This window comes from Mauremys reevesii, linkage group 2 (genome assembly GCF_016161935.1).
Source record: "Mauremys reevesii isolate NIE-2019 linkage group 2, ASM1616193v1, whole genome shotgun sequence".
In the NCBI taxonomy this organism is placed as follows: Eukaryota; Metazoa; Chordata; order Testudines; family Geoemydidae; genus Mauremys; species Mauremys reevesii.
In genome coordinates this window covers 206,907,070-206,931,061 of record NC_052624.1, presented here as the reverse complement: position 1 = coordinate 206,931,061, position 23,992 = coordinate 206,907,070, and the positions used below count along the sequence as shown (strand labels likewise).

Genomic DNA, 23,992 nt, shown 5'->3' with positions numbered 1-23,992 from the left:
TTGGCTACACCTATTCCAGAGCTTGATCACTTCTATGCAAAGAGGAGCGGACCTTGCTTCTCCCTGTATATTATATAGTATACTGTAGTCATATTGTCCAACATGACCTGAACATATATGGCACGGATGAAGGGCAGGAACCTTTTGCAGGCTTTGTGTAGTGCTTGCAATTTGAGGAGATTGATGTGAAGATTAGATTTTACTGGGTCCAAGAGTCTTGAGCCACATGTTTGTCCATTTGCGCTCTCAATTCAATAGGAAGGTATCAATAAATTAGCGTCTTTGTGGTTGGAATGGGGAACAAAGGGAACCCCTATCCATACAGCTTCTCTGTCTTCCTACCAGGTGAAGAATGTCAGAACACCAGGAAATTGAGACTCTCTTGCCCAGGCTGTCTCTGCTTAGAGAGTAAACTGTCCATAAGCATGCCTGAAAACACCAAATATGGAGCCCTGAAAAGGGGATTATTATCCCATTTGAAAGGGAAAGGCAATGCCCTACTGTGCCAATTGTCACAGCATCATTTTGCTTTCCATTCCAAGCAAACTGTTCATGCTAGTTCTTCTTGAGCATGTTAAGTCTGGCATAAGGAATCTACACCAAGCTAGGTTTATGCCCAGCCAATCATCCACAGAACAGATTTTTACCATTAAACAAACTATTGAAAAAGCCTAAGAATTTTGGCCCAGGAAAGATGAGGGATGCATATAGCCTTTACTGACCGAAAAGCTGCCCGACTGTTGATCATTGCTCCCTTGGGCTCTGCCTACAAGCTGCTGGAGTGCCTGGCTAGCTCCTCAACCTTCTCATAGAAATGCACCATGAAAGTGAGAGCTGTGTTCACTGAGATGGCCAACTGGTTTGAGTACAAGAGTGACGTCCATCAAGGGTGCATGGCTGTCCCGATCTGTTCAACAAAGTTATTGACCAAATGAGGGAAACCATCACTAGCTGCATATCAGAGTTGATATTGCATGTCTTCTGCGTAAAAGACCTGGAATACACATATGACTCAGCTATATTTACATTCCCACAAACTAATCTCATCAATGCCCTGAATATATTTATAGAAGAAGCAGGTAGGCTTGGTCTTCAAGTCAACTGGAAGAAGACTGAACTGACAAAAGGGGCTGATGGACTTCTACCCCTACAATCATAGAATATTAGGGTTGGAAGGGCCCTCCGGAGGTCATCTAGTTCAACCCCCTGCTCAAAGCAGGACCAATCCCCAACTAAATCCCCAAATGGCCCCCTCAAGGATTGAGCTCACAACCCTGGGTTTAGCAGGCCAATGCACAAACCACTGAGCTATCCCTCCCCTCCTAATAATCAATTGACAAGAAGTTGAATTAATTGAGTATCTTAGCTCTGTTGTCACCAAGGGAGGTTGCCTTGCTGACATGAAATATCAAATCAGCAAGGGTATGGGTGTTATGCAGACTCTTTTGAAGCCTCCATGGCATCAATGCCACAGATCAACTCAGACTAAGATCTGCATTTATCAAGCAGCAGTGGTTTCTGTCCTTTTATATAGCTCTGAAATCTGGGCCACGACAGACACAAAAATGTGCCAGCTAGATGCTTTCAACATGAAACAGCAATATGTATTGAAGGCACACGGTGATTTCATCATTTTATGCAAAAGGATGTCAGGTGTTGGACCAACCAGCCTCCAGTGTCTTCCCAAGTGACTCAACACTGACTCAGGTGGCTTGGCCAGAGTCTATATCCGTGCCAGCTTTATATGTTTAATCCAACAAAAGCTGGATGGACAAGACCTCACAGGCAGCCTGATACACACTGAAGTGATGTCATGGCTTCCAACCTCATCCACGTTAGTCTTAACACAGAGCAAGCTGCAACACTGGCAGGAGACCAGGCTCTTTGGACATGGGTGATCCAAAGCATTGTACGCTTCATGAGCGGGAAAATTAATGAACGGTGTCATATAGGTACAAGAGGCCACATGGCCTAAGAGGGGAAGGCAGCATCAACATTGTCATCTGAGGGCTGAGTCGAAGCTGGATGATGAAGTCCCTCACAGCTTGGAATCTGTCTTGGTCTAACTATGCTCTCGCTGTAATCAAATCCGAAGTTGCTTCAATGAAGTCTATAGTTTGTGTGGGAACTAAAAGGAAGTTTTCTAGTTTTACCAGGAGCCCTGAGGATTGAATGAGGCTGAGAAGGGATAGGGTTATTGATTGTATATCTTGGTATGATCGACTTGTGACCAGCTGATCATCAAGGTAGGGAAATACTGGAGTGCCCTGGTAATGCAGGTAAGCTGTCACCATGGATAGCACCTTCTTGAAAACTCTAGGGCCTCTCAAAAAACGGAAGGGAAGAACTCTGCATTGGTAATGGTCTAGGCCCACTGTAAAACTCCTGTGTGCTGAGTGAATGTCTATCTGAAAACAGGAGTCCTTCAAAACAAAAGCTGCAAGACAGTCAGCTTTGCTCTGAGATGGGACAATGGAGGTGATAATTCTGAATCTTGAACAGCAAATGAGCATATGCACTTCGGTCTCTAGAATGGGGTCTCCAGTCTCTGATCCTTTTGGGGATAAGGAAATACCTTGAATAAAAAACCTTCCCCCTATGCTGAGGAGGGATTGGAGTTCTAGAGTTCCTAGCTGAAGCAGGGAGTCTGCCTCCTGTCTGAGCATCCTCTCTTGAGACAAGTTCATGAAGAGGGACAAGAGGAAGGGGGTTTTGTGGTAGGAATAGACAGAAATTCTATTGTATAGCTGATGGCAATGATTTCTAGGGCTCATCACAAGGGAGAAACAGGCTAGACAGTCACTGAATGGAGTGTGGATGCTGGGTGACAAGGGGACTTTGTTTGTAGCTCCCGTCAACAGGGTTTCTTGGCAGAAGGCTGGAGAGAGAACAATGGAAGGATCTTCTCTCGGCTGCACTGCCCACTCCGGCACTTCCTGGGAAGTTTGTAGGCTTTGGTGGTAAAAAGGCAGAGGACCAGGGGTACTGTTTGAACGGTGGTGGTTTGGAGTATTTTCTCAGAGGTGCTATCATATGTATACCCAAGGGGCAAAGGGTTGCATGAGAATCCTTAAGGATATGCAGTGACTCATCCATTTTGTCACTGAGCAGACTGTCAGTCTTAAAGAGGAGGTGCTCTGCCATAGCTTGAATTTCCTTGGAAATCCCCGAGGACTGGAACCATGAAGTTTGAAGTAGTGTCCACTGCAACTACTGAACCTGCAGGAGTGAAAGAGTGCCCAAGACACTCTGGAACTTTTTTCAGGGCTAATCTTGCATCACAGTACGTCCAGGGTAGCCAATGGCTTCGTTTCAAGCTCACCAGAGAAGTTTGAGTTCTCAGAATTCCACAGGGGAAGCCAATGGTACCGGATGCCTGCTAATGCCTCAAATGGCCAAAAGTACTGGAGAATGACAGCCCAATGTTGTGGGTACACCCCTAGTGATTACCAGTTCTGAGAGTACTGGTGACTCCAGGTCCAGAATACACAGCCAGGTCATCGAGGATATCAGACTCAACCCCTGATGATGGGGAGTGGCAGGGAAGGTGGAGCCACTGTGCAATCACTAACCAGGAAGACTCAAGGCAGTCGTGCAGCACTTCAAGGCAAGATCTAGGGCAAACTAAGTATCCCAAATGGTGGAGATATTGAGGGGAAGTCCACAGGCCCCTACTAATACTATCTAACTCACTAAAAACTATTTAAAAGTGTTAACTATTTACAGAAAAAGAAATCAGAGAAGGAATGATAGTAAAGCTGCAGACCCTGAAGAGGTTCCTTCTCATACCATGGGCGATCTAAGGAACTCAAGAGGTGATAGGTCTGTGCCACCCACTGTGATCTCAGTTCAGAGGACAGGGAAGCAGGGGGCACAGGCATGGACCAATGGATAATGCTAATGAAAAATCTTCCAGTCTCAGGCTATATCTATGCTACAAACTACAGATGTGATTCACAGGTCGCATACACATGTTAGCTTGATGAGAGCTAATGCGAGCACATGTATGTGAACTAGGAATCACACTTAGTTTGTAATGTAGACCTAGCCTCACACACATGGAGTGCATGGGTGCCTTGAGTGGAATATGCGCAAGGACAATCACTTGAAGAAGGACTTTACTCTATTTAAATTACAGTAAAATAATCACATTTCATTTTGTATTTTCCAGGCTTTGTACTCCAATTCCAATTAGGATTTTTGTTATATTCAATTGTTCTCTGTTTTATTTCAGCAGGAACTTGATTTCAAACTGTACTTTGATGGGGAGCTGGGATAAAAATCATGTCAGAAGAACCACACCATGCTTTTTAAGAGTTGAGAGATATCCTACAAGTAGACAGTGCAACACTACAGAAGGACTATATCAGAAATAAAGACAGGCTAACAAGGTGAATCTCTAAATGGTTTCCATAAAATTGTTCAGAATTATTACATTTTCACATGATATGTATCCTTACACCATAAGAAAGTTATGATGGCCTCAAAATCAACAGAGCAATTAAACACGTGCATACATCTATCCTTATTCAACAAAGCATGTAAGCACCTGCTTAAAGTTAAGAATATGCTTAAACCTCATTGAAGGCAGTGAGATTTAAGTATCTTCTTAAAGTTAAGCAGGTGCTTAAGTGTTTTGCTGAACAGAAATGGACTGCTGAATCAGCCTCTCTATGATTAAGGAGTACACCCACTTGCAATTAGCAAGTGGAAAGTTTCCTTAGTGAGCATGTAGCCTAAAGCCATCAATCTCTACAGAACGTAAGTTTAGTTCATTTTTTTCCTTCATAACAGTTTTCTAGTGATGTCATAAGCATACATGTGATACATATCAGCCTAACGCACATTTCCGAAGTAAATCCAAATAAAGTCAAACTCTTAAGAAAAGAAATGATAAAAATAATGAAGATATCCCATATCATTACTGGCATTGTACATTATAAAACCACCAACTGCTGAAGAACTGAAGAATTCACCATTCTATCGCCTGACAATATTTACAAATTCTTTACTCTTAAAGAAATTAAGTTGCTAGCCATTATGCTTGTGAAGATAACTGTCAAACATGAGTTGATGCAGCACTACTTTCCCTAGTGCACAGACAGATCACAATATCAGTGTGAAAAAACAAGATGGTCAGTTTCATCGCTGCTATTAGCAGTAAAAATGTCAAAATATCAACTTCAGACATCTAAGGACTGGCAAAAGCCATGAGTAGCAGCTAGGGTGACCAGACAGCTAATCTGAAAAATTGGGATGGGGGTGGGGGGTAACAGGAGCCTATATAAGAGAAAGACCCCAAAATCAGGACTGTCCCTATACAATCGGGACATCTGGTCACCCTAGTAGCAGTAGAGGCAAAAAGACCCCAGAAAGCAGGGATATGAGGGGGAGCAAGAGAAACAAACCTCCCCTCCAGCAGCCAGGATACTCTTTGAGAGGGATAAGGTAGCAGACAATCCCCCACCTCAAACGCAAGAGCCAGAGCCTGGAGCGATTTGGGACTTAAACTTCCTCAGGCACCTACTAGCCAGAAACTGATATGCAAGACTGCCCTTCCTACTCCCAAAGCAAGGTCAAGGGACAGGAGCCAAGTAAAAAGCCCTAGCATCCTCAGCAAATGGCGTTAGACGGACTTCTCAATGGGTTACCACTGGATCTCACAAGTGGGCCCCATTCCTCCTTTCCTTGTATACCTTCCTAGTAGTTGTGCCTGGTATGTTTTTTCAAGCTATTGTTCCCACATGAGGGGGACAACCTGCGAGTTCCACTTGTAGAAGTTTCTCTTTAGTTACTGTTGGAGTCTGTTCTCCTTCCTTGCAGAATGGGTAGAAGTAAGCCTCTATGACACCAAACATCCCGAAAACTGCATGAATCTCGGGGCAACCATGGAAACCCAAAGTCTCTGCACAACAACCTGAGCTACCCTTTCCCACAACAGCAGGGCTCTTAAAAGAACCATACTACCCTTAACTTCTACTTCATAAATGCATAACGCTACAACTTTGGAAGGAACCCAATAGGAATTAATAATTTTGATTCATGGGAGCCAATATATTCTTTGCATGGCTGCCTAAGTTATTTTAGGGTTTTTAGTTAATCCAGCTTTGAGGTGTGGATACTCTGCTAGGGTTCCATTTCAACATTCTTGGACATAAGCACTCCAATCTGATACACCACATACTACTAGTTCTTCTACATGCCTATTCTCCTGCTCATCTGTTACATTAGCATTGTGCCCACAAGGTGGTATGCCAGATCTAAAAGGGCACAGAGGCTCACCAAATATAAATTTAGACTAGCCTGAAGAATGCAAGTGACATTGATTCTATGAAAAATATTCTTCTGGTGGCAAGAAGTTCCAGATATAGGGCCATATCACATGCTTCACTGCAATGAGATCATATCTGTCAACACTTGTGAGTAAGAAAATACATTTTCTAATAATGATTAGTACAAGCAAGACAGATAATATTTACCACTCGTCACAAGATTTTTTAAGAAAAAAATAAAAAGAAAAGAAAGGTAGGTAGGTAGGTTGGGTTATAGGAATAATGGAGAAGCTCACATGCATCAAGTGTTCTTTGCATTGCTTGTGTCCAACTTATTGATGTACTATGGATTTTTATGGTCCAAAAATGGTGTCCTGATATCACATTTATACAGGTTATCTACTTAATCTTCAGTTTGGTCTAGTATATCAGATGATCTGCCTAACTAAAATTTCCACTGCAGTTTCAACAACAGAAAAGTATTCTTCCTACCTGTCCTAAATTAGTTTTGCATTTCTCCCTGGAAGTGACAGCATTTCAGTAAAGTGTGAAACGTACTATATAAAATCCAAGTAATTATCCTATATGCTAAATATCAACATTCTAACTGGATTTTAATAATGACAGAAGCTCTGCATCATTCACCCTTGGAAGTAATGAAGTTTTCCTAAACTGGTGCCAGCAACTCTCAACTTTAATTTCAACAAGCAGTTTTGAGCACACACGATTTAAAAGGTAATTTTCCAAATATGACCTGAGTCTGAATAGATACAGTATTATTTTATTAAAACAAAACAGTTGGGAATAGCTCCAGTGCCTCTGCTGCTGCTCATGGCTTTGCCCAGATTCAGAGTGAAAACTGCAACTATTCAGAACACTAAACAGCTGTGAAATTGACAAGAATCAGGGCACAGCCTTGGAGAGAAGTGGCAATACAGGTATTTTTCATCCTGGTCAATAGGGTTAGCTCTCTAGCCTAATAGGTGTTGAGTACATTTTCAAAATCCTGGAAATTGCTACCCTGTTTTGGGAATAATGAATATTACTGTATACTGCCCAGGCCTGATTATCAAATTAGGTCTGTGTTTGTGGTTATAATTATGTTTGCACTGCATTGTCAGAAAAAAGCATTTACAAATAGCAAGCACAAAATGGTAGATATTTACAACGCACACAAAATTGTGCCCCAAAAGGATGTTCAATATGAAAAAAATGAAGCTTTAACTTATTTCTTTGACTATTAGGAGACGAACTTCTATCAAGGGTGTTAACTTGAATAATTTCACTATCCATCTATTGGATCTGTGAAGTCTGAACAAGCTGTGACAATAAGTATTCCAGTCTTTTTTGTTTTCATTTTATCTAACAAAGAAATGCTACTTGTGAAAAATCACAGATTGAAAATCTGACATCTGTAGTAGTTTCTCAACACTCATCGCTCTCATTCTCCCTTTCCCTCCCCCGTTCTTGCCACATTGTGGGTTTGTATCCTCCGCAAACTGCACACTATGGGTCCCCATAGAGGACATAACCACAGAACTTAAGGTCTGAAAGTGACATTCCACCTAACAGAGGTTACAGTTTAAGAGATCAGAGACACAAACCTAGCACCTTATATATAAGATAAAGTTAAACATACTTAGTTGCTTTTCATTTTAATGGCTTTACAAAAATCATTTACAATTTATATACAACTCTATCCCTTTATAACGCCACCCATTATAACACAAATTTAGATATAACGCAGTAAAGCAGCGCTCCAGGGGGGCGGGGCTGTGCACTCCGGCGGATCAAATCAAGTTTGATATAAGGCAGTTTCACCTATAATGCGGTAAGACTTTTTTGGCTCCCAAGGACAGCGTTATATTGAGGTAGATGTGTACTAATAGTGCCAAGAGACCACAGTACGGACTAGACTCCCGCTGTGCAAGGTGGTATATAAAACGCACAAGCCCTGCCCTGAGGGGCCTAGCATCTAAGACAAGGAGAGACACATGAAGAGTTGGGGAGGAGGAGGGATGTGACAAATGAGATGGTAGTGGCCTGATGGATTTGTTTTAAAGCAGGCATTCTGTTTTTAAGGAACAGAATGGAAGAAAGTACTGAGACTGTTGTGGGAGAAGGATGAAGAGACCACTTTGAACAGTAAGATTACCCATTTACCTCTAAGGGTAGCAAACAGCATGATAGAGAAAACACGTGTGTTTTATATTTTATATAAAAATATTTCATTAATATAAAATTATTTAATAAGTTTCCAGTAGGCAGTGTGAAACAGGTGGATCTCGAGAAGAGATCTGAATGAAGAGGCAGTAATAATCTGTGAACACAGCTCAGGAAGAGTGTTTCGGAGGATGGGGGCTTGCCAGCATGCATGCATGGAACCTGAAAGTAAAAATGGTTATGGAAGAGGTTAACAAATGGCATCTCTAGCAGAGCAGAGGTGGAGAGGACAACCACCACCAAGGGTGAATAAGTATACAGGGGCAAAATTACATAAGGCCCTGAAGGCCATCATAGTAAGCTTGAACTTGATGCAGTGAAAAAGGAGAGTCGCTGGGATTTAGAGAGAGAATGTGGTAAAAAAACCTGTAAGAAGATATTTTTAGCAATTCCATTTTGACTGAGCTGGAGAAAGATGATGCAAATGTCAGAGAGGCCAAAGAAATGGCAGTTACCATAATCAAGGTGGGAGATAAAGACACAGATGAAAGAGTTTCAGCTGTGTGGACAGAAAGAAGAATTTGGATCTGTTATGCAAGTTATGTCAAGAAGTTAATGCTTTTCTGCATCCAAGCATTCACCTCTAAACCTTAAGTGGTAGACAAGTATATGATTGATACTAAATGTATTTTCAACCTTGCCTCCTCACAAAACATGTTTCTTGACTGGTTGATACCAGAAATTATTTCTTGTATAAGAAGCCCAATGAAAGTAAGATACAATTAAAGTATCTGTCACCATAAGAGCATAAGTAGATGGGGGTATTTCCTTTGTCACTTCGGTATGCCCAGAAGGTTTAAATGAGTTGATCTAAATTCAGGATACATCTTAATTAATCTTAAAGGCTAAAACAAGTGGTTATACAAGGCTCATGAATTCCACCTTCTCTTAATAACTAAAGTCACACTGAACAGAATAAAGCTAACCCACGTGGCTTATTACAGATAGCTTACCCTAACTATTTGTGTGTGCTGTCGTTCAACGGCAAGGTGCAATGCAGTTTGCTGGTTTACATTCTGGATATCCAGGTTAGCATTGCCCTGAAAAAGATGTTAAGAATGTCAGATTTCAACAGTAAATCTAGAAGTAAGGTAGCTAATTAGAGCAAATAATAAGATTCTGAATGTGATACCTCCTTGATTTGGGAGATTAGAAAACATTACCAGTGTCAAATTTTCTAGAGCACTAGCACTAGCTCACTGCACAATTTCCAAGTTGTTGACTCTAAAGGGTTAAATTTGTTCAGAAAAGTACTGGAGCAATTTAATCTCTCTGCACCTCTTACAACTAAGCCAATATAATAATGATCCAAAGGGCAAACTTGGCACATAGCGAAGGGAATGCAGCCCAATGCTATCCCAGCTGCTTTGGCAAGGTATCTGCTTCAATAAGGTTAATCAAAGACATGAGACATATTTCAACCCTCCTGAGAGGAAAGCCTTACCTGATGCACCAAGAGTTCAGCCACTTCCACGTGATTATTGAGTGCTGCCAAATGTAAGGCAGTATAGCCGTCATCCTTCTTCTCATCCACAATCCATGGCCGTGGTAGCTTGGACAGCAATACACGCATTGCACTGAAATAATTATAAAAGAGTGTTATAGGAACATGGGCAGAAACATCTGTTGGATACCAACTGTACTACAATACAGAATCACAAATATTTTATTCACATATCAGAACTATAAACAAGTCACTAAATTCAACTAGCAAATTTTAGAAGTGTATAAAAAAATATACTGAAGAGCTTTAAACATAAAAATCCCAAATTAAGCTGCTTGACTTAAAAGGCAAACCCCAATAAATAGCAAGAAAATGTATTCTGTAAAACATCTGAAGAGTTATGGAGCCAGCTTAATTTTTCTTCCGAAAGATCACAGAGCAATTGCAATTACATTAAGCTAAAATACTTACTATTTTCTTTTACAGACATACATTACATTTTTGGAAAGGGGAAGGGTTATGTAATTCTATTTGAAAATATAAATATCTTCTTTCACTTAATTACAAATAAGCGCGTTTCATTGCATTATGCCACTTCAAAATCTCAGATTTTAAGACCCGACTAGGCTCATTATGACTCAGAAGGGAACAATGATGGCCTCTCACTGAGAAGGATCCTAATTGCTGAGGTAAAATAGGGAATGACCCAGACTAATACAAACAACTGAAATTGTAGGTTGCATATTAATGCAATATAGGTACTGTCATAATAATCAGACCAGCAGTCAAACTACTCCAATATCCTATCTTACAGCAGTCAGTACTAAATGTGTGAGAACATGGTGAAGAAGCTCATGATAGTTTAATGAGGTTTTGATAACATTTTCTAGTTTGTGAGAATATAGCAGTTGCCTTTTAAAAATAGTTTGTATTTGACACAATTTGTGACTAGACTCCAGTCAACTCTTCAAAGTAACCCCAACCTGAATCATACATGAATACTATTACTGGATTAACTAGCTTTTGAAACATACCAGATATGTACTTTTGAAACTATATATAGGTATCACAACACATTGAACTCATAGGGCTCATACTTGAAGCTGACATTTTTTACTGCGATTATTCTAACCCTAATAATAGTATTTTAAACGAACATAACGATGTTAATTATAGTTATGTTATTCCATAACACGTGTTTTTAGTGGCAATGTATCTAGAAGTGATGACACTGAAACTGAAGCTGCATTGCCGGGGGGGGGGGAGGGGGGAAGAGAAGAGAGACAATTCACCAGTATGGAATATCATTTGTTCTCTATCAAATTTCTGTCCCATTTCAACCTCTTATAGAATTGTATGACTGGAAGGGACCTTGAGGTCATCTAGTCCAGTCCTCTGCACTCATGGCAGGACTAAGTATTATATATCTAGGCCATCCCTGACAGATGCTTGTCTAACCTGGCCGTAAAAATCTCCAATGATCAAGATTCCACAACCTTCCTAAGCAATTTATTCCAGTACTTAACCACCCTGACAGTTAGGAAGTTTTTCCTGATGTCCAACCTAAACTGCCCTTGCTGCAATTTAAGCCCATTGCTTTCTTTTCCTATCCTCAGAGGTTAAGGAGAATAATTTTTCTCCCTCCTCCTTGCAACAACCTGTTATGCTCTTGAAAACTAGTATGTCCTTGTTATTACGGTTAGAACAGACATTCATGCTGCTCACATACCACCCGGTCTGCTCCACTCCACCAAATTGACATTGCATAGCTTTCCCCTCTGAACATACAGGGTTTAGTGGTAGCACAAAGACAGGTTCTCTGAGGGGCCAGTCCAAGACTGTGGAACAAACTCCCACAGGAACTAAGGATCAACACAAACCTCACTGTCTTCCACTCCAAGTACTAGACACACTTCAAACAGGCCTCCTTTAACAAACATAGTAGCATGTACTCTAAATGCCGCCACCCCCCACCCCAAACTTCTCAGACAATTTTTCCCAGGGACTGGATTAGACAGACAGAACATAAACCACATGTGACAGAGTAAGTCACATCGCTTAGTGAACTACTGGAAGGTGCTCAGACACTATAGTAATGAGGATACTAAAAGAACCTACAGAGAACAGAATAAAGAGCAGATAAAATCTGTACCCCGTGTAACTTATATTAACCCTGTTTAATTCCAAATTAAAACCTGTATATGGCGTATTAAACCACTGCAGAGAAAGAGGCCTATAGGTATTTTAAACTGATTATATGCTTCTAAGGAAAAGTCTGTTAAATGTGGTTCCATGAATAATCATTTGAAAAAGTCTATTCCTCCTCATTATAAAAGGAAAGCAATGTGAAGACTGAATGACCCTCTAGAGAAACCCAGGAGCTATACCTTGGCAAGAAACCCATGCCCCTTGTAGCCCCCAGATCCTGGGATTCTTATTAGGCTGCAGTCCCTGGACTGTGTCTGGGAGGCTCCTGCTTTTGTACTGGCCTGTAGCTAGTAGAATATTGAAATCTGAAGTTCCACCAAAGCTATTTGCTGGGTGCATTAACTATCTCTTCCTATTATTATTATTATTATAACTATGTCTTCCTATTAACAACTTCCTAACTGTCAGGGTGGTTAAGCACTGCAATAAATTGCCTAGGGAGGCTGTGGAATCTCCATCATTGGAGATTTTTAAGAGCAGGTTAGACAAACACCTGTCAGGCATGGTCTAGATAATACTTAGACCTTGGTTACACTTGCAAATTTGCAGCGCTGCAGCAGGGTGTGAAAACACACCCCTCCAGTGCTGCAAATTGCGGCGCTGCAAAGCGCCAGTGTGGTCAAAGCCCCAGCGCTGGGAGCGCGGCTCCCAGCGCTGTACGTTATTCCCCACAGGGAGGTGGGGTACGGACAGCGCTGGGAGAGCTCTCTCCCAGCGCTGGCGCTTTGACTATACTTAGTGCTTCAAAGCGCTGCCGCGGCAGCGCTTTGAAGTGCAAGTGTAGCCAAAGCCTTAGTCCTGCCATGAATGCAGGGGACTGGACTAGATGACCTCTCAAGGTCCCTTCCAGTCCTATGAGTCTATTTGCCTCTTTCAATTAACCCCCAAACCTCCACACTTTTCCCCCCTCCCCAGAGCCCCCTGACTGCTGAGAGGGTCTAGTTTTTCACTACTCTATCCCTCCCTCCTGTCCATATCCTACTGGCAATAAAGAGCGAAAAAATATCATTGTTAGACCTTCTCCAGCCCAGTGGTGTTTTCTGCACCCATTTAGCCCAGTAACTGCAACTGCTGCCTCTGCTGTAGCACAGAGCCTTCCCCAATAGCAGCAACATGTAACTGGAGTTTTGCTAACTTAACCCAGCTGTCACTAAGCAGCAGCACAGAAACTAGAGCTATTTGAAATGACAGCAAGACAGCCTGACATTGGTATACATCCTGCAGATTACCTTTAAAACCATAAAGGTTAGGTGGTGTGTTTTTGTTGTAGGGGGTGGTGGCATTTAACCAAAAGCTCAAATTCTGTATAAATTGCTGTCTTAGGTTTCCATGCCCTGCAGGAAAATTTTCAACTAGCCACTGATGAGTACAATTTTTAAGCCCTGTGGTACAGTTACCAAATATAACAGAACAAAATGCCAAAAGGAAATGATCTTAAACGTGGAAGAAATTACTCACCTTGTGTAGTAACAATAGTTCTTCAAGATATGTCCCTCTATGGGTGCTCCACTGTAGGTGTGTTTGTGTCCCCGCACCGCAGATCAGAGAATTTTAGTAGCAGAGTCCATTCAGAGGACACATGCGCTGTCCCCCCCATTGTGCTCTGCCAAGAGGCTAACCGGCGTTGTGTGGGCAAATCCTCCTCAGTTCCTTCTCTGTCACAGAGTTTATGATGAGAACTCTGAAGTAGAGAGGAGGGTGGGTCAAGGAATACCCATAGGGGAAAGATATCTTGAAGAACAATTGTTACTGCACAAGGTGAGTAACAACTTCAAGTAGCATCGCTATGGGTGCTCCAATGTAGGTTACTCCCAAGCAGTATCCCCCAAAGGAGGCTGGTGCTTCAAAGTCAAGTCTGTTACGGATGATAATACTGCTGAGCCGAATCTAGCATCTGCAGCGGAGTCCCCCAGGAGAGTATAGTGTTCTGCAAAGTTACATGCAGATGCCCAAATAGCTGCTCTGCAGATTTCTGGTATGGAGACCAACCTTGAACAAGGCGACCGACGAGGAAATTGATCTTACAGAGCACGCCGAGTACAGATAGAGCTGCTAAATTGCAAATCTGGTAACAGAGTTTTATACAGTTCCAGACCCATTTAGAAAGTCTCAGAGATGAAATTGCTGTGCCATTAGACCTATCCGCAACGGAGAGGAAGAGCGTAGGACATTTCCTAAAAGCCTTTATCCTGTCCAAATAGAAAGCCCAGGCTCTCCTTACATCGAGTGTATGTAGAATGACTTCCCTATTACCCTGGTGAAGTTTGGGATAAAAGGTGGGGAGATGAATGAGTTGATTCATGTGAAATGCAGAAGTCACTTTGGCGATAAACTTCAGGTGTGGTCTGAGTGTGAATTTGCCAGGAAAGAACACTGTAAAGGGGAGGATGCACCATCAGAGCCACTATCTCCCCATCCCTTCTTACTGAGATAATGGTGATCAGAAATGCCATCTTCAGTGAAAAGTGAGTTAGTAAACAAGTGGCCATGGGTTCGAAGGGCAGTCTGGTCAGCCCTTTTAATACTAAATTCAGGTCTCATTGTGGGGTAGGATGTCTGGGTTGGGGAAAGAGATTCGCTATGCCTTTAAGGAACCTCTTTGTAGCACGGTGCGAGAAAACTGAGTATCCTATTTGTTGGTGAAAAGTCGGTTATTGCTGCTAAGTGCACCTTTAGTGAAATAATAGAATCCTGATTTCTTAAGAGTCAACAAACAGTCTAAGACTATTGGTACAGTGGCCGTATTCGGGGTAATTCTTCTGGAATGGCACCACATCTGAAATCCACTTCTGTAGGTAAGTACGACAGGTAGCAGCTTTCCTGCTGTGAAATAACTTCCTGTACCTCCTCAGAGCAGGATGTTTCTATGTGGTGGAACCATGAAGGAGCCAGGCTTTGAGCAATAATATTTGCAGGTTGGGATGGAGAGTGGGTCCCTCATTCTGTGAGAGGAGGGAAGGAGTGGGTCGAAGAGTTAGGCTAAGGGTACCAAGTCTCTCTCAGACAGGTGGGAGCGATCAGTATGAAGTTTGCTCTCTCTTTTTATTTTCAACAGGACTCTCAGCAAGAGAGGGAATGAGGGAAGGCTTTAAAAAGGCCTTTGTCCTATAAGAGAAGAGAAAAGGAGAGCATCCCCCATGGAAAGCTCGCCAATGGCTGCTCTGGACCAGTACCATTGACATTTCTTGGTCTGGTAAGTGGCAAGCAAGTCTATCATCGGTGCCCCCCATCGTCGGAATAGATCATGGAGTATCAGAGTATTTCCCATTTGTGTCATGTGGGAATTTGCAGCTGAGACTGTCCACTGTCATGTTGTGCACTCTCAGTAAGTAGGCCGCTGATACTGTAAGATTGGGGGAAATGCACCAGTTTCACAGTTTTAGTGTTTCTGCACAAAGGGAGGGTGATCTGGTGTCCCCTTGACAATTTATGTAATACATGCACAGTATATTGTCTGTGATGATTTTTGTGTGTGCGCGCCTCTGATCAGCAGAAGGAAATGAGCACACGTATTTCTGGCTACTCTGAGTTCAAGGAGGTTGATGTGAACACAAACCTCGTACTGTACTGCCCTGTACTGTGAGGTGGTTAAGATGTGTACCCTACCTTCTGAAGGATGTCGGTGATGAGAAGGAGTGATAGGGGAGTCTGTGCAAACGGGAATCCCACGAAGACTGGGTCCTTCCACCAATTCAAGGATTGTTTGATCTTGGTGGGCAGAGATAGTGGTTTGTCTAGGCTGTCTTTGTTCAGTCTGTAAACTAAGCTGAACCATGACTGGAGGCATCTCCTGTGAAGACTGGCATGAGCTATCACAAATGTGCCCACAGCCATGTGCCCTAGCTGCTGAAGGCAGTGTCTGGTGACACTGCTGGTTTGCATCAGACACTCTCTCTAAACCCACGGAGACTGAAGAATCTGTGATGTGGGAGAAGTGCTCTCGCTTGGAAAGAGTCGAGATCGGCTCCTGTGAATTCTAGTCTCTGTACCAGGGTTAATGTCGACTTTTCTAGTTTGATCTGTAAGACCAGACTTCTGAATAAATCCAAAGTCACTGAGCTTCGAAGGAGCGTGCTCTGAGGTGACAACTGTCCAGGTAACGGATCATGATGCCCTATTGGTGGGCCACCACTATAGAGAGGACCTTGGAGAATACTTTGGGAGCTGATGGAGGCCAAAGGGGAGTACTCCATACTGGTAGTGGTCCTGTCCTAGTGTGAATCTGCAGTATCATCTGTGACACAGTATGATTGAAATATGGAAGTAAGCACCTTATAGGTCGAGGACCAAGAACCAGTCTCCCTGTTCCAACACTGGAATAACTGTTGCTAAAGTAACCATCTTGAACTTCTGAGCCTTGACAAATTTGTTGACTGCCCTGAAGTCTCGTATGGGTCTCTAATCTCCCTTTTTCTTGGTTATCAGGAAGTAACGAGAGTAAAAACCTTTGTCTCTTAGATGTTGAGGTACTGGTTCTATGGCTCATATGCTGAGGAGATGGTCTATCTCTTGTCATAACAGGCTCTATTGAGAAGGGTCCCTGAAAAGGGATGGGGAAGGATGATGAAGTGAATGGAGTACCCATTGTGTATAATCTCTAGCACTCATTTGTCAGAAGTTACCCATTTCCAGGTGCTGTGGAACGGAGCAAGACGTCATCCATAGGGATGGAAAGGTTGGCCAGCGTTAGATGGCATTGAAGGGAGTAGTCTCACGACACCTAGACCCACCTGTCAAAACTGACGTTTTGAGGTGGATGGCTGGAAAGAAGTAGGCTGAGGGACCAAAGGTTTCCGTTTGGGGAACCTAGACTACTTCTTTTGAGGCTCATAAGAATGTTGGGCTAAATACTGTGATGGACAGGGTCTGAATGAGGGCCAAGGACTATATTTTCTCTTCTGCCCAAGTGTGTAAATTCCAAATGACCGAAGAGTACCCCTGGAGGCTTTCAGTGTGGGGAGGGAAGCATCCATTTTGTCTGCAAACAATTTTGTGCTTTCGAAGGGACATTCAAAAGGGAATTTTGTGCCTGTGGTTGTTTGAACTTCCTTAGGAAAGCCCAATAAGAGAAACCAAGAGGCTTGTCTCATCATGATGGCAGTGGACATGGAACGAGCTGTTGTGTCAGGTAAGTTGAGTGCTGACTGGAGTGCCATCTTAGCCACCAGATGACCTTCGGTAATAGCAGCCTTGAATTGGTCCTTGTGAGAATCTGGGAGCTGCTCAATAAAGGAATTGAGTTTTGAATAATTGATATAATCATATTCTGCCATTAAGGCCTGATAGTTTGCAATACGGAACTGTATGGTGGCTGATGGAGTAAGCCTTTCTCCCAAAGAGATAGAGGCACTTCCAATCCCTATAATACGGAGTGGATTTCACGTGGTGTTGTCAACCTCTAGAGTTCATTGCATCCACAATGACTGAATTAGGGAGATGGTGGGAGAAGAGAAATTCTTTTGCTGGTATGTAATATTTCTTATCAGCCCACTTACATGTTGGTGGGACCAATGCAGGAGTCTTCCATATAATTTTTGCAGGGTCTAAGAGAGCCACGTTAATAGGAAGGGCTACTCTGGACGAGGGACAGGAGTGTAAAATGTCCAGTAACTTATGGTGTGACTCTGTCACCTCCTTTAGTCGTAATGCATCTGCCCCCTTTGAGACAGCTCTTGAAAAAGTTTGAAGTCATCTGCCAATGAAGGTGGAGGGGGTATCACTGTTTTATCTGGTGATGAAGATGAGAAGTTAGTTAGTTCGGAGGAGGGGCAACCTCTTCCTCAATATTGCCTCTTGTACCTCCCTCATCTGTTCAGGAGGCTCAGACGCTCTAGCTGTGGTGACCAAAGGAGGAAGCCTCATTGGCTCCTGATAAGCCATGCTACAGCTTCAAAAGGCATGATGTTTATATGTCTGCCAAGGGTCCCAGTAAGGCCACTGTGATGGTGGGAAAGGCCCTGATACTTGGTACCATGGCTGCCCATCTGAGGGAAGTTGAGGGTCGGAAGGACGGTACAGTTGAGGTCCCTACCGGTAATCAGTACCATAAGGTGCATGAGAGGAACGACGGGAGATTATGTCCTCCTGCTCGCTGTCTGACTTCCCACTAGAGAATGAGGGTGGCATGGCACGATGCCAAAGGAGAAACTGGAGCTCAAGGCAGACTCAGTACCAGAGACCCAGGACCGAGTAGAGGCAAGTCTGGTGTGTCAAACACAGAAAGGTCTCAAGTACCAGAAGTTTGGCGGTCCTGTAGGCATTGGCACCAGTAGTGGTTGACAGTGCTGGGATGTCTGAATCAAAGGAGTTGGAGATGCGGTCCTGGCCTAACAGTCCACCAATGATAAATACAGTAACTCCTCACTTAACGTCGTCCCGGTTAATGTTGTTTTGTTGCTGATCTGTTAGAGAACAAGCTCGTTTAAAGTTGCGCAATGTTCCCTTATAACGTTGTTTGGCCGCCTGTTTTGTCCACTGCTTGCAGGGTTCTCTGGAAGAGCAGCCTGCCCTCAGGGGGGTTTGGAACCAGGGTGGGCTGGAAGCCCCCCTATCAGCTCCCCTAAGTTCACTGTAAGTAGGTGTGAGGCTGGGCGGGTGCCAGCATGCTATCCATTGCCGAGCAGTTCAGGTGTCCCTCTCCTCACTGCAGCGTGCTGCTCCTGCCCTCTACCTTGGAACTGCTCCCAGGAGCCTCCTGCTTGTAGTGCAGAGGGGAGAGGGAGGGGGTGCTGATGTCAGGATGTCCCTCTCCCCCCCACTGCTGTACCCCATCTCCATAGAGCTGGGGGGAGGGGAGGTGACAACACGACTGGGCTCAGGATGGAGGGAGCTTGCTGGAAGCTGCTGTTGTGTCTGAACATGCTGATCTACTTAAAAGGGCAGTGTAAATAAAGGGGCAACAACTCTGTCACACACATGGTGTGCGTTTTTCTGTCTCTCTCTCTCTCTCTCACACACGCAGACTCAGGCACTTTGAAAAGTTGCACTATGCAACCGTGCATATGCTGTCCAGAGGAAGGATAAGTGCGCTCCAGCGGGATAGTGTGGCTGCCTTGTAGAGTGTGACACTACATTAATAACATGTTAACCCTTGAAGGCTGAGCTAAGTGCTAGTTCATCATTTAGTAGCAAGGCATTCCTGGGAAAATATCCCACCCTCTGACTGCACCACCTCAACCAAGCTTCACAATCATCATTGCTGTATACAGTATTAAATTAGTGCCTTGCATGGTATCAAGTATCAGGGGGTAGCCGTGTTAGTCTGTATCCACAAAAACAACAAGGAGTCCGGTGGCACCTTAAAGATTAACAGATTTATTTGGGCATAAGCTTTCTGCATCTGAAGAAGTGAGGTTTTTTAACCCATGAAAGCTTACACCCAAATAAATCTGTTAGTCTTTAAGGTGCCACCCCACTCTTTGTTGTTACAGTATTAAATTGTTTGTTTAAAAAACTTATACTGCATATGTATATATTGTCTTTTTCCCTGGAACCTAACTCTCCTATTTACATTAATTCTTATGGGGAAATTGAATTCGCTTAACATTTCGCGTAAAGTATCATTTTTCAAGAAAATAACAACATTAAGCGAGGAGTTACTGTATACTGAAGAGGGTACCAATGCCATTCTCTATACCGAAGGAGTCTTCCTGGGCAGAATCTCTACTTCCTCTTGTCAGTACCAATGTTACTCTGTCTGTGCCCATCAGGTCCTTAGGCAGCCCAGCGTGTTCTGTTAGGACTTTTCTGTGCGAGCTCTGGGTACGGCAAGCTCAGTGGCCGTTTGTACCAATGATACCAATCTTTTTTGGCTTGGTCGGGGCTCACTGTGGGGACTCATGGCTCTTTTCTTAGAAGCCTTGTGGTGGCTCATGGTTGTCTTCCTAGGGCATGTCTTCACTGGCAACGTTAAAGCACTGCCATGGCTTATGTAGTTGCAGTACAGCGCTGGAAGAGCGCTTTAAAAAAAAACGCACCTCCATGAGAGGTATAGCTCCCAGCGCTGGTGCGCTGAAACTTGCAGCGCTCAGGGGCGTGTTTTTTCACACCTCTAAGCAAGAAAATTGCAGCGCTGTAAAGTGCCAGTGTAGACAAGCCTTAGGCTAACCTTGCTTAGGGCTTGGCTACACTTACGAGTTAGAGCGCATTAAAGCAGCCCCGGGCACCCTAACTCATTACCCATCCACACTGGCAAGGCACATAGAGCGCTCTGATTCCAGGGCTAGAGCGCTCCCGGTACTCCACCTTGGTAAGAAGATTAACATTTTGGTGCACATTGCCTGAAACGCCCAGGCATCAGTGTGAATGAGGTATTGCATTACTGCGCTCTGATCAGCCTCCGGATACGTCCCATAATCCCCTTAAGTCAAATGGCCACTCTTGTCATTGTTTTGGAATCACTGCGGGCATGCCGATATGCCCTCTGAAAGCTCTGTTTCTGACAGCCGGCATGCTTATCTGCTCCGAGACAAAATAACCACTACTGTGGAATGCTGTGCGTGAGGGGGAGAGGGGAGGTGTCTGTTGCTGTCTGAACTTACAAGACAGCATGCTGACATGCTCTCAGCCCCCCAAAAACCCACTCTCCCCGCCCCATACACACAACACACTCCCTGTCACACTCCACCCCCTTCATTTGAAAAGTATGTTGAAGCCACTTACATGCTGGGAAAGCTACCACAATGCAATGCTCTCTGTGGCCATTGCAAGAGCAGCTAATGTGGCCATGCCACTGCGCTTGCAGCTGTCAGTGTGGACAGACTGCAGCACTTTCCCTACTGCGCTCTACGAAGGCTGGTTTAACTCAATGTGCTCTACATCTGCAAGTGTAGCCATGCCCTTAGATGTAGAAGGCTGTGGTGAGGATTCCCGCCATCCTGAGTCTTGGCGCAGTTCTGAAGGCAGTTAAAAAGCCACTTCTAATAGAACAGAAGACAGTTTAAATTCAAGATTTTTAAGGATAAAAGAAAGGTAACGTAAAAGAAACTAAATAATAGTTAAAAAAAAGGAGAATGATTAGCAAGTCTTTTGAAAGTTAACAATCTGCTAACAGACAGCTAAAGCTCTGTCTCTAGCCAGGGGCGGCTGAGAAGGAACTGAGGAGGGTTGGCTCTTGCAACACTGGCTAGCTTTGCAGCAGAGCACAACAGGGGGAAAGTGCATGTTCGGGAAGAACAGACACTGCTTTCAAAATTCTTCAGTCAGCAGCACAGGGACGCCAATACACCTACAGTAAAGCACCCACAGGGACACTACTCAAAGAAGAATGTATGTTTCCTATAGCATAACTACCTATTTAATGTCCATTTAAGTGGAGATGTCTATATACATGAGAAATTTTAGTTGTCAAAATTACACTTAAAGACTTTAATAGATTACATTTTTCAGTCTGTCAATTTATGAGATATCAATTGTTGTGGGAACTCTGGATTTGAGGGATGTGCCATTTTATTTATTCATGCATAGATATAGTACAGTTTTAAGAGAATACAAAATTAAAATAGGAATGTAGTGTGATACTCAACCATCTATTGTGGGAACTGTATTTCTTTTGGCTAGGTGAAACCTGGATTTCATGTCAAAGATACACATAATCCAGTGTTTTTGTAGCCGTGTTAGTCCCAAGATATTTGAGAAACTAGGAGAAGTACGAGACAAGGTGGGTGAGACCTGAAGAACAGTCCTATGTAAGTTCAAAAACTTGTCTCTCTCACCAATAGAAGTTGGTCCAATACAAGATATTACCTCATCCACCTTGTATTTAAAAGATATGCACAGCTAAAAAAATAAGCAAAAAGCAGAAATAAATTGATGAGCTTCCTCTCCTGCTAAACACATACTAAGAGAAGCCCAAGTAACTGCTATGTTAGTCTGGTCCAGACACTGGTACTAGTTACTAGCTCACTGCTGAGTATGCTTTTCAGTTTGGATGGACAATGGGCCCCACAAATACAATTCTAAAGAATTCTATTTTTTCCTCCATGTTCAGCTACACTCTAGTTCTAATTTTAACTGTTACGCTAGTTAAACTACCAAAATAGAGACACTGAAAGAAAACGGGGGTTTTCACAAAATCAAGTTTTTCACAAAAATTAAAAATAAATGTTTCCACAGATTTTCAGTTTTCAGGTTTTTGATGAAAGATTAACATTTTTTTGCTAGGAAGAAGACATTTTCTGATCAGCTCTATAAGAGCCTTATCTGATTTCCTGAGCCTTGGCAAATAGATACCTCTGGAAGTAGATTTTTAATATGGGAATGTTAGTGTTCAGTATTCAAGTCACAAGCTTATTTTCACAAATAGGAAGCAATGAAGGGCTTCCTATCTCCTTGTGGCTCAATCATTTTTAGGGAGTAGAAAAATGAAGGACTGCTGCAAATATATCCAGATAGGCAATCACAGTTGGAGCACCAAATACAAATAGCTTGATCAGGCAAGAAGTTATTTTTTAATTTATGCTCCATACCTCACAAACCACCCCAGCACCACCTTTTCAGCTGCCAACTCTGAACCCGGGCTGTTTGGATCCCTTCCCCTCCTCTTGACAGTCAGCTCAACACACCATCTCCTTACACAAAAGTGGCCAGTAAGGAATGTTGCAGGGATTTTTTTTCTCTCCATTTCTGAGTCCTCAGAATACCTATTTTTTCAATTAGAATTAACTGCCACGTTCATTTCAAGGGCAATGAAAAGACAGTGTTCTTAGATTACTTGTAGAAAGTGAGTTGTACATGAAGAATTCAACTTCAAGCAGGGAATTATATTTATAAGAGCAATTCTGTATGAGAAAGCCTGGCTGAGGTGCAGACAGGAGCAAATATTGGGACATAATGGACAAACATACATATCAATCTTTCCTTCACATTATATTTAACAGTAGTTTCACAATTATTTAGTTTAAGAAAAAACTAAATCAGTTAAAATTTTTAGCTAATCTCTAAGTCAGGGATCGGCAACCTTTCAGAAGTGGTGTGCTGAATCTTCATTTATTCACTCTAATTTAAGGTTTTGCATGCTGGTAATACATGTTAACATTTTTAGAAGGTCTCTTTCTATAAGTCTATAATATATAACTAAACTACTGTTGTTTGTAAAGTAAATAAGGCTTTTAAAATGTTTAAGAAGCTTCATTTAAAATTAAATTAAAATGCAGAGCCCCCCACACCAGTGGCCAGGACCCAGGCAATGTGAGTGCCTCTGCAAATCAGCTCGCGTGCCGCCTTTGGCACCCACGCCATAGGTTGCCTACCCCTGCTCTAAGTGAATTAAGGAAAAATCCAATTATTCAAATATTGTGAGTGGGCACTGAAGAACTCCAAAATCTGGAAATTCCAAGTTAGTTCTTTTTGAGAGTGCACTCAGCCCATAAATGAAATCAACTGTCACTTCACAAAGACCCTGGCTATTGAGTAATAAGCAGCTCTGACTGTCTCAGAAGGGATTCTATTCCAGCCCTTTTTGTCTGTAGGAATACCAAATGTAAGGTCTGTTATTTGAGAGATTCAAGGGTAGATGGATAAAAGCAGAAAAAAATTAAGGGGTAAATTCTTAAACTTTAACGGGGCACTGAGGAACCCTCAATACACCACTTTGGGAAAAATAGGTGAAAACTTTGGAATAAAGTTATTATGCCTATAAGAAGTGAATAATACATACATTTTACATTTATTTTATTCATATAGAAAAGATTTTTATATATACTATGCTGTGCACTAGCTGTTAAGTAACAATCTTACTGTTACTCCTGTCACTCCTCCTTCAGCCCATCCCTACTATTTTGTTGCCCCAAACTTCCAAAGTATCATATCTGAAGTTAGACTGTAAGCTCCTTGGGGAATGGACTAT

The 23,992-nt window shown here is 42.8% G+C and overlaps 1 protein-coding gene across 6 annotated transcripts in view; it reads right to left on the bottom strand.

Moving 5' to 3' along the window:
- The window catches only part of MIB1 (MIB E3 ubiquitin protein ligase 1), a 113,599-nt gene that overhangs the window by 22,433 nt on the left and 67,174 nt on the right, over positions 1-23,992 (bottom strand). For all 6 annotated transcript variants that reach the window (XR_005593591.1, XR_005593592.1, XM_039522264.1 and 3 more), the window contains exons 13-14: positions 9,940-10,072; positions 9,449-9,535 (exon numbers count right to left, since the gene is read on the bottom strand). Coding sequence is in view for 4 of the 6 variants with exons in the window: in XM_039522264.1 (XP_039378198.1) it covers positions 9,449-9,535; positions 9,940-10,072 (220 nt within the window). In the remaining 2 variants the exon portion in view is untranslated. The remainder of the gene's footprint in view (positions 1-9,448; positions 9,536-9,939; positions 10,073-23,992) is intronic.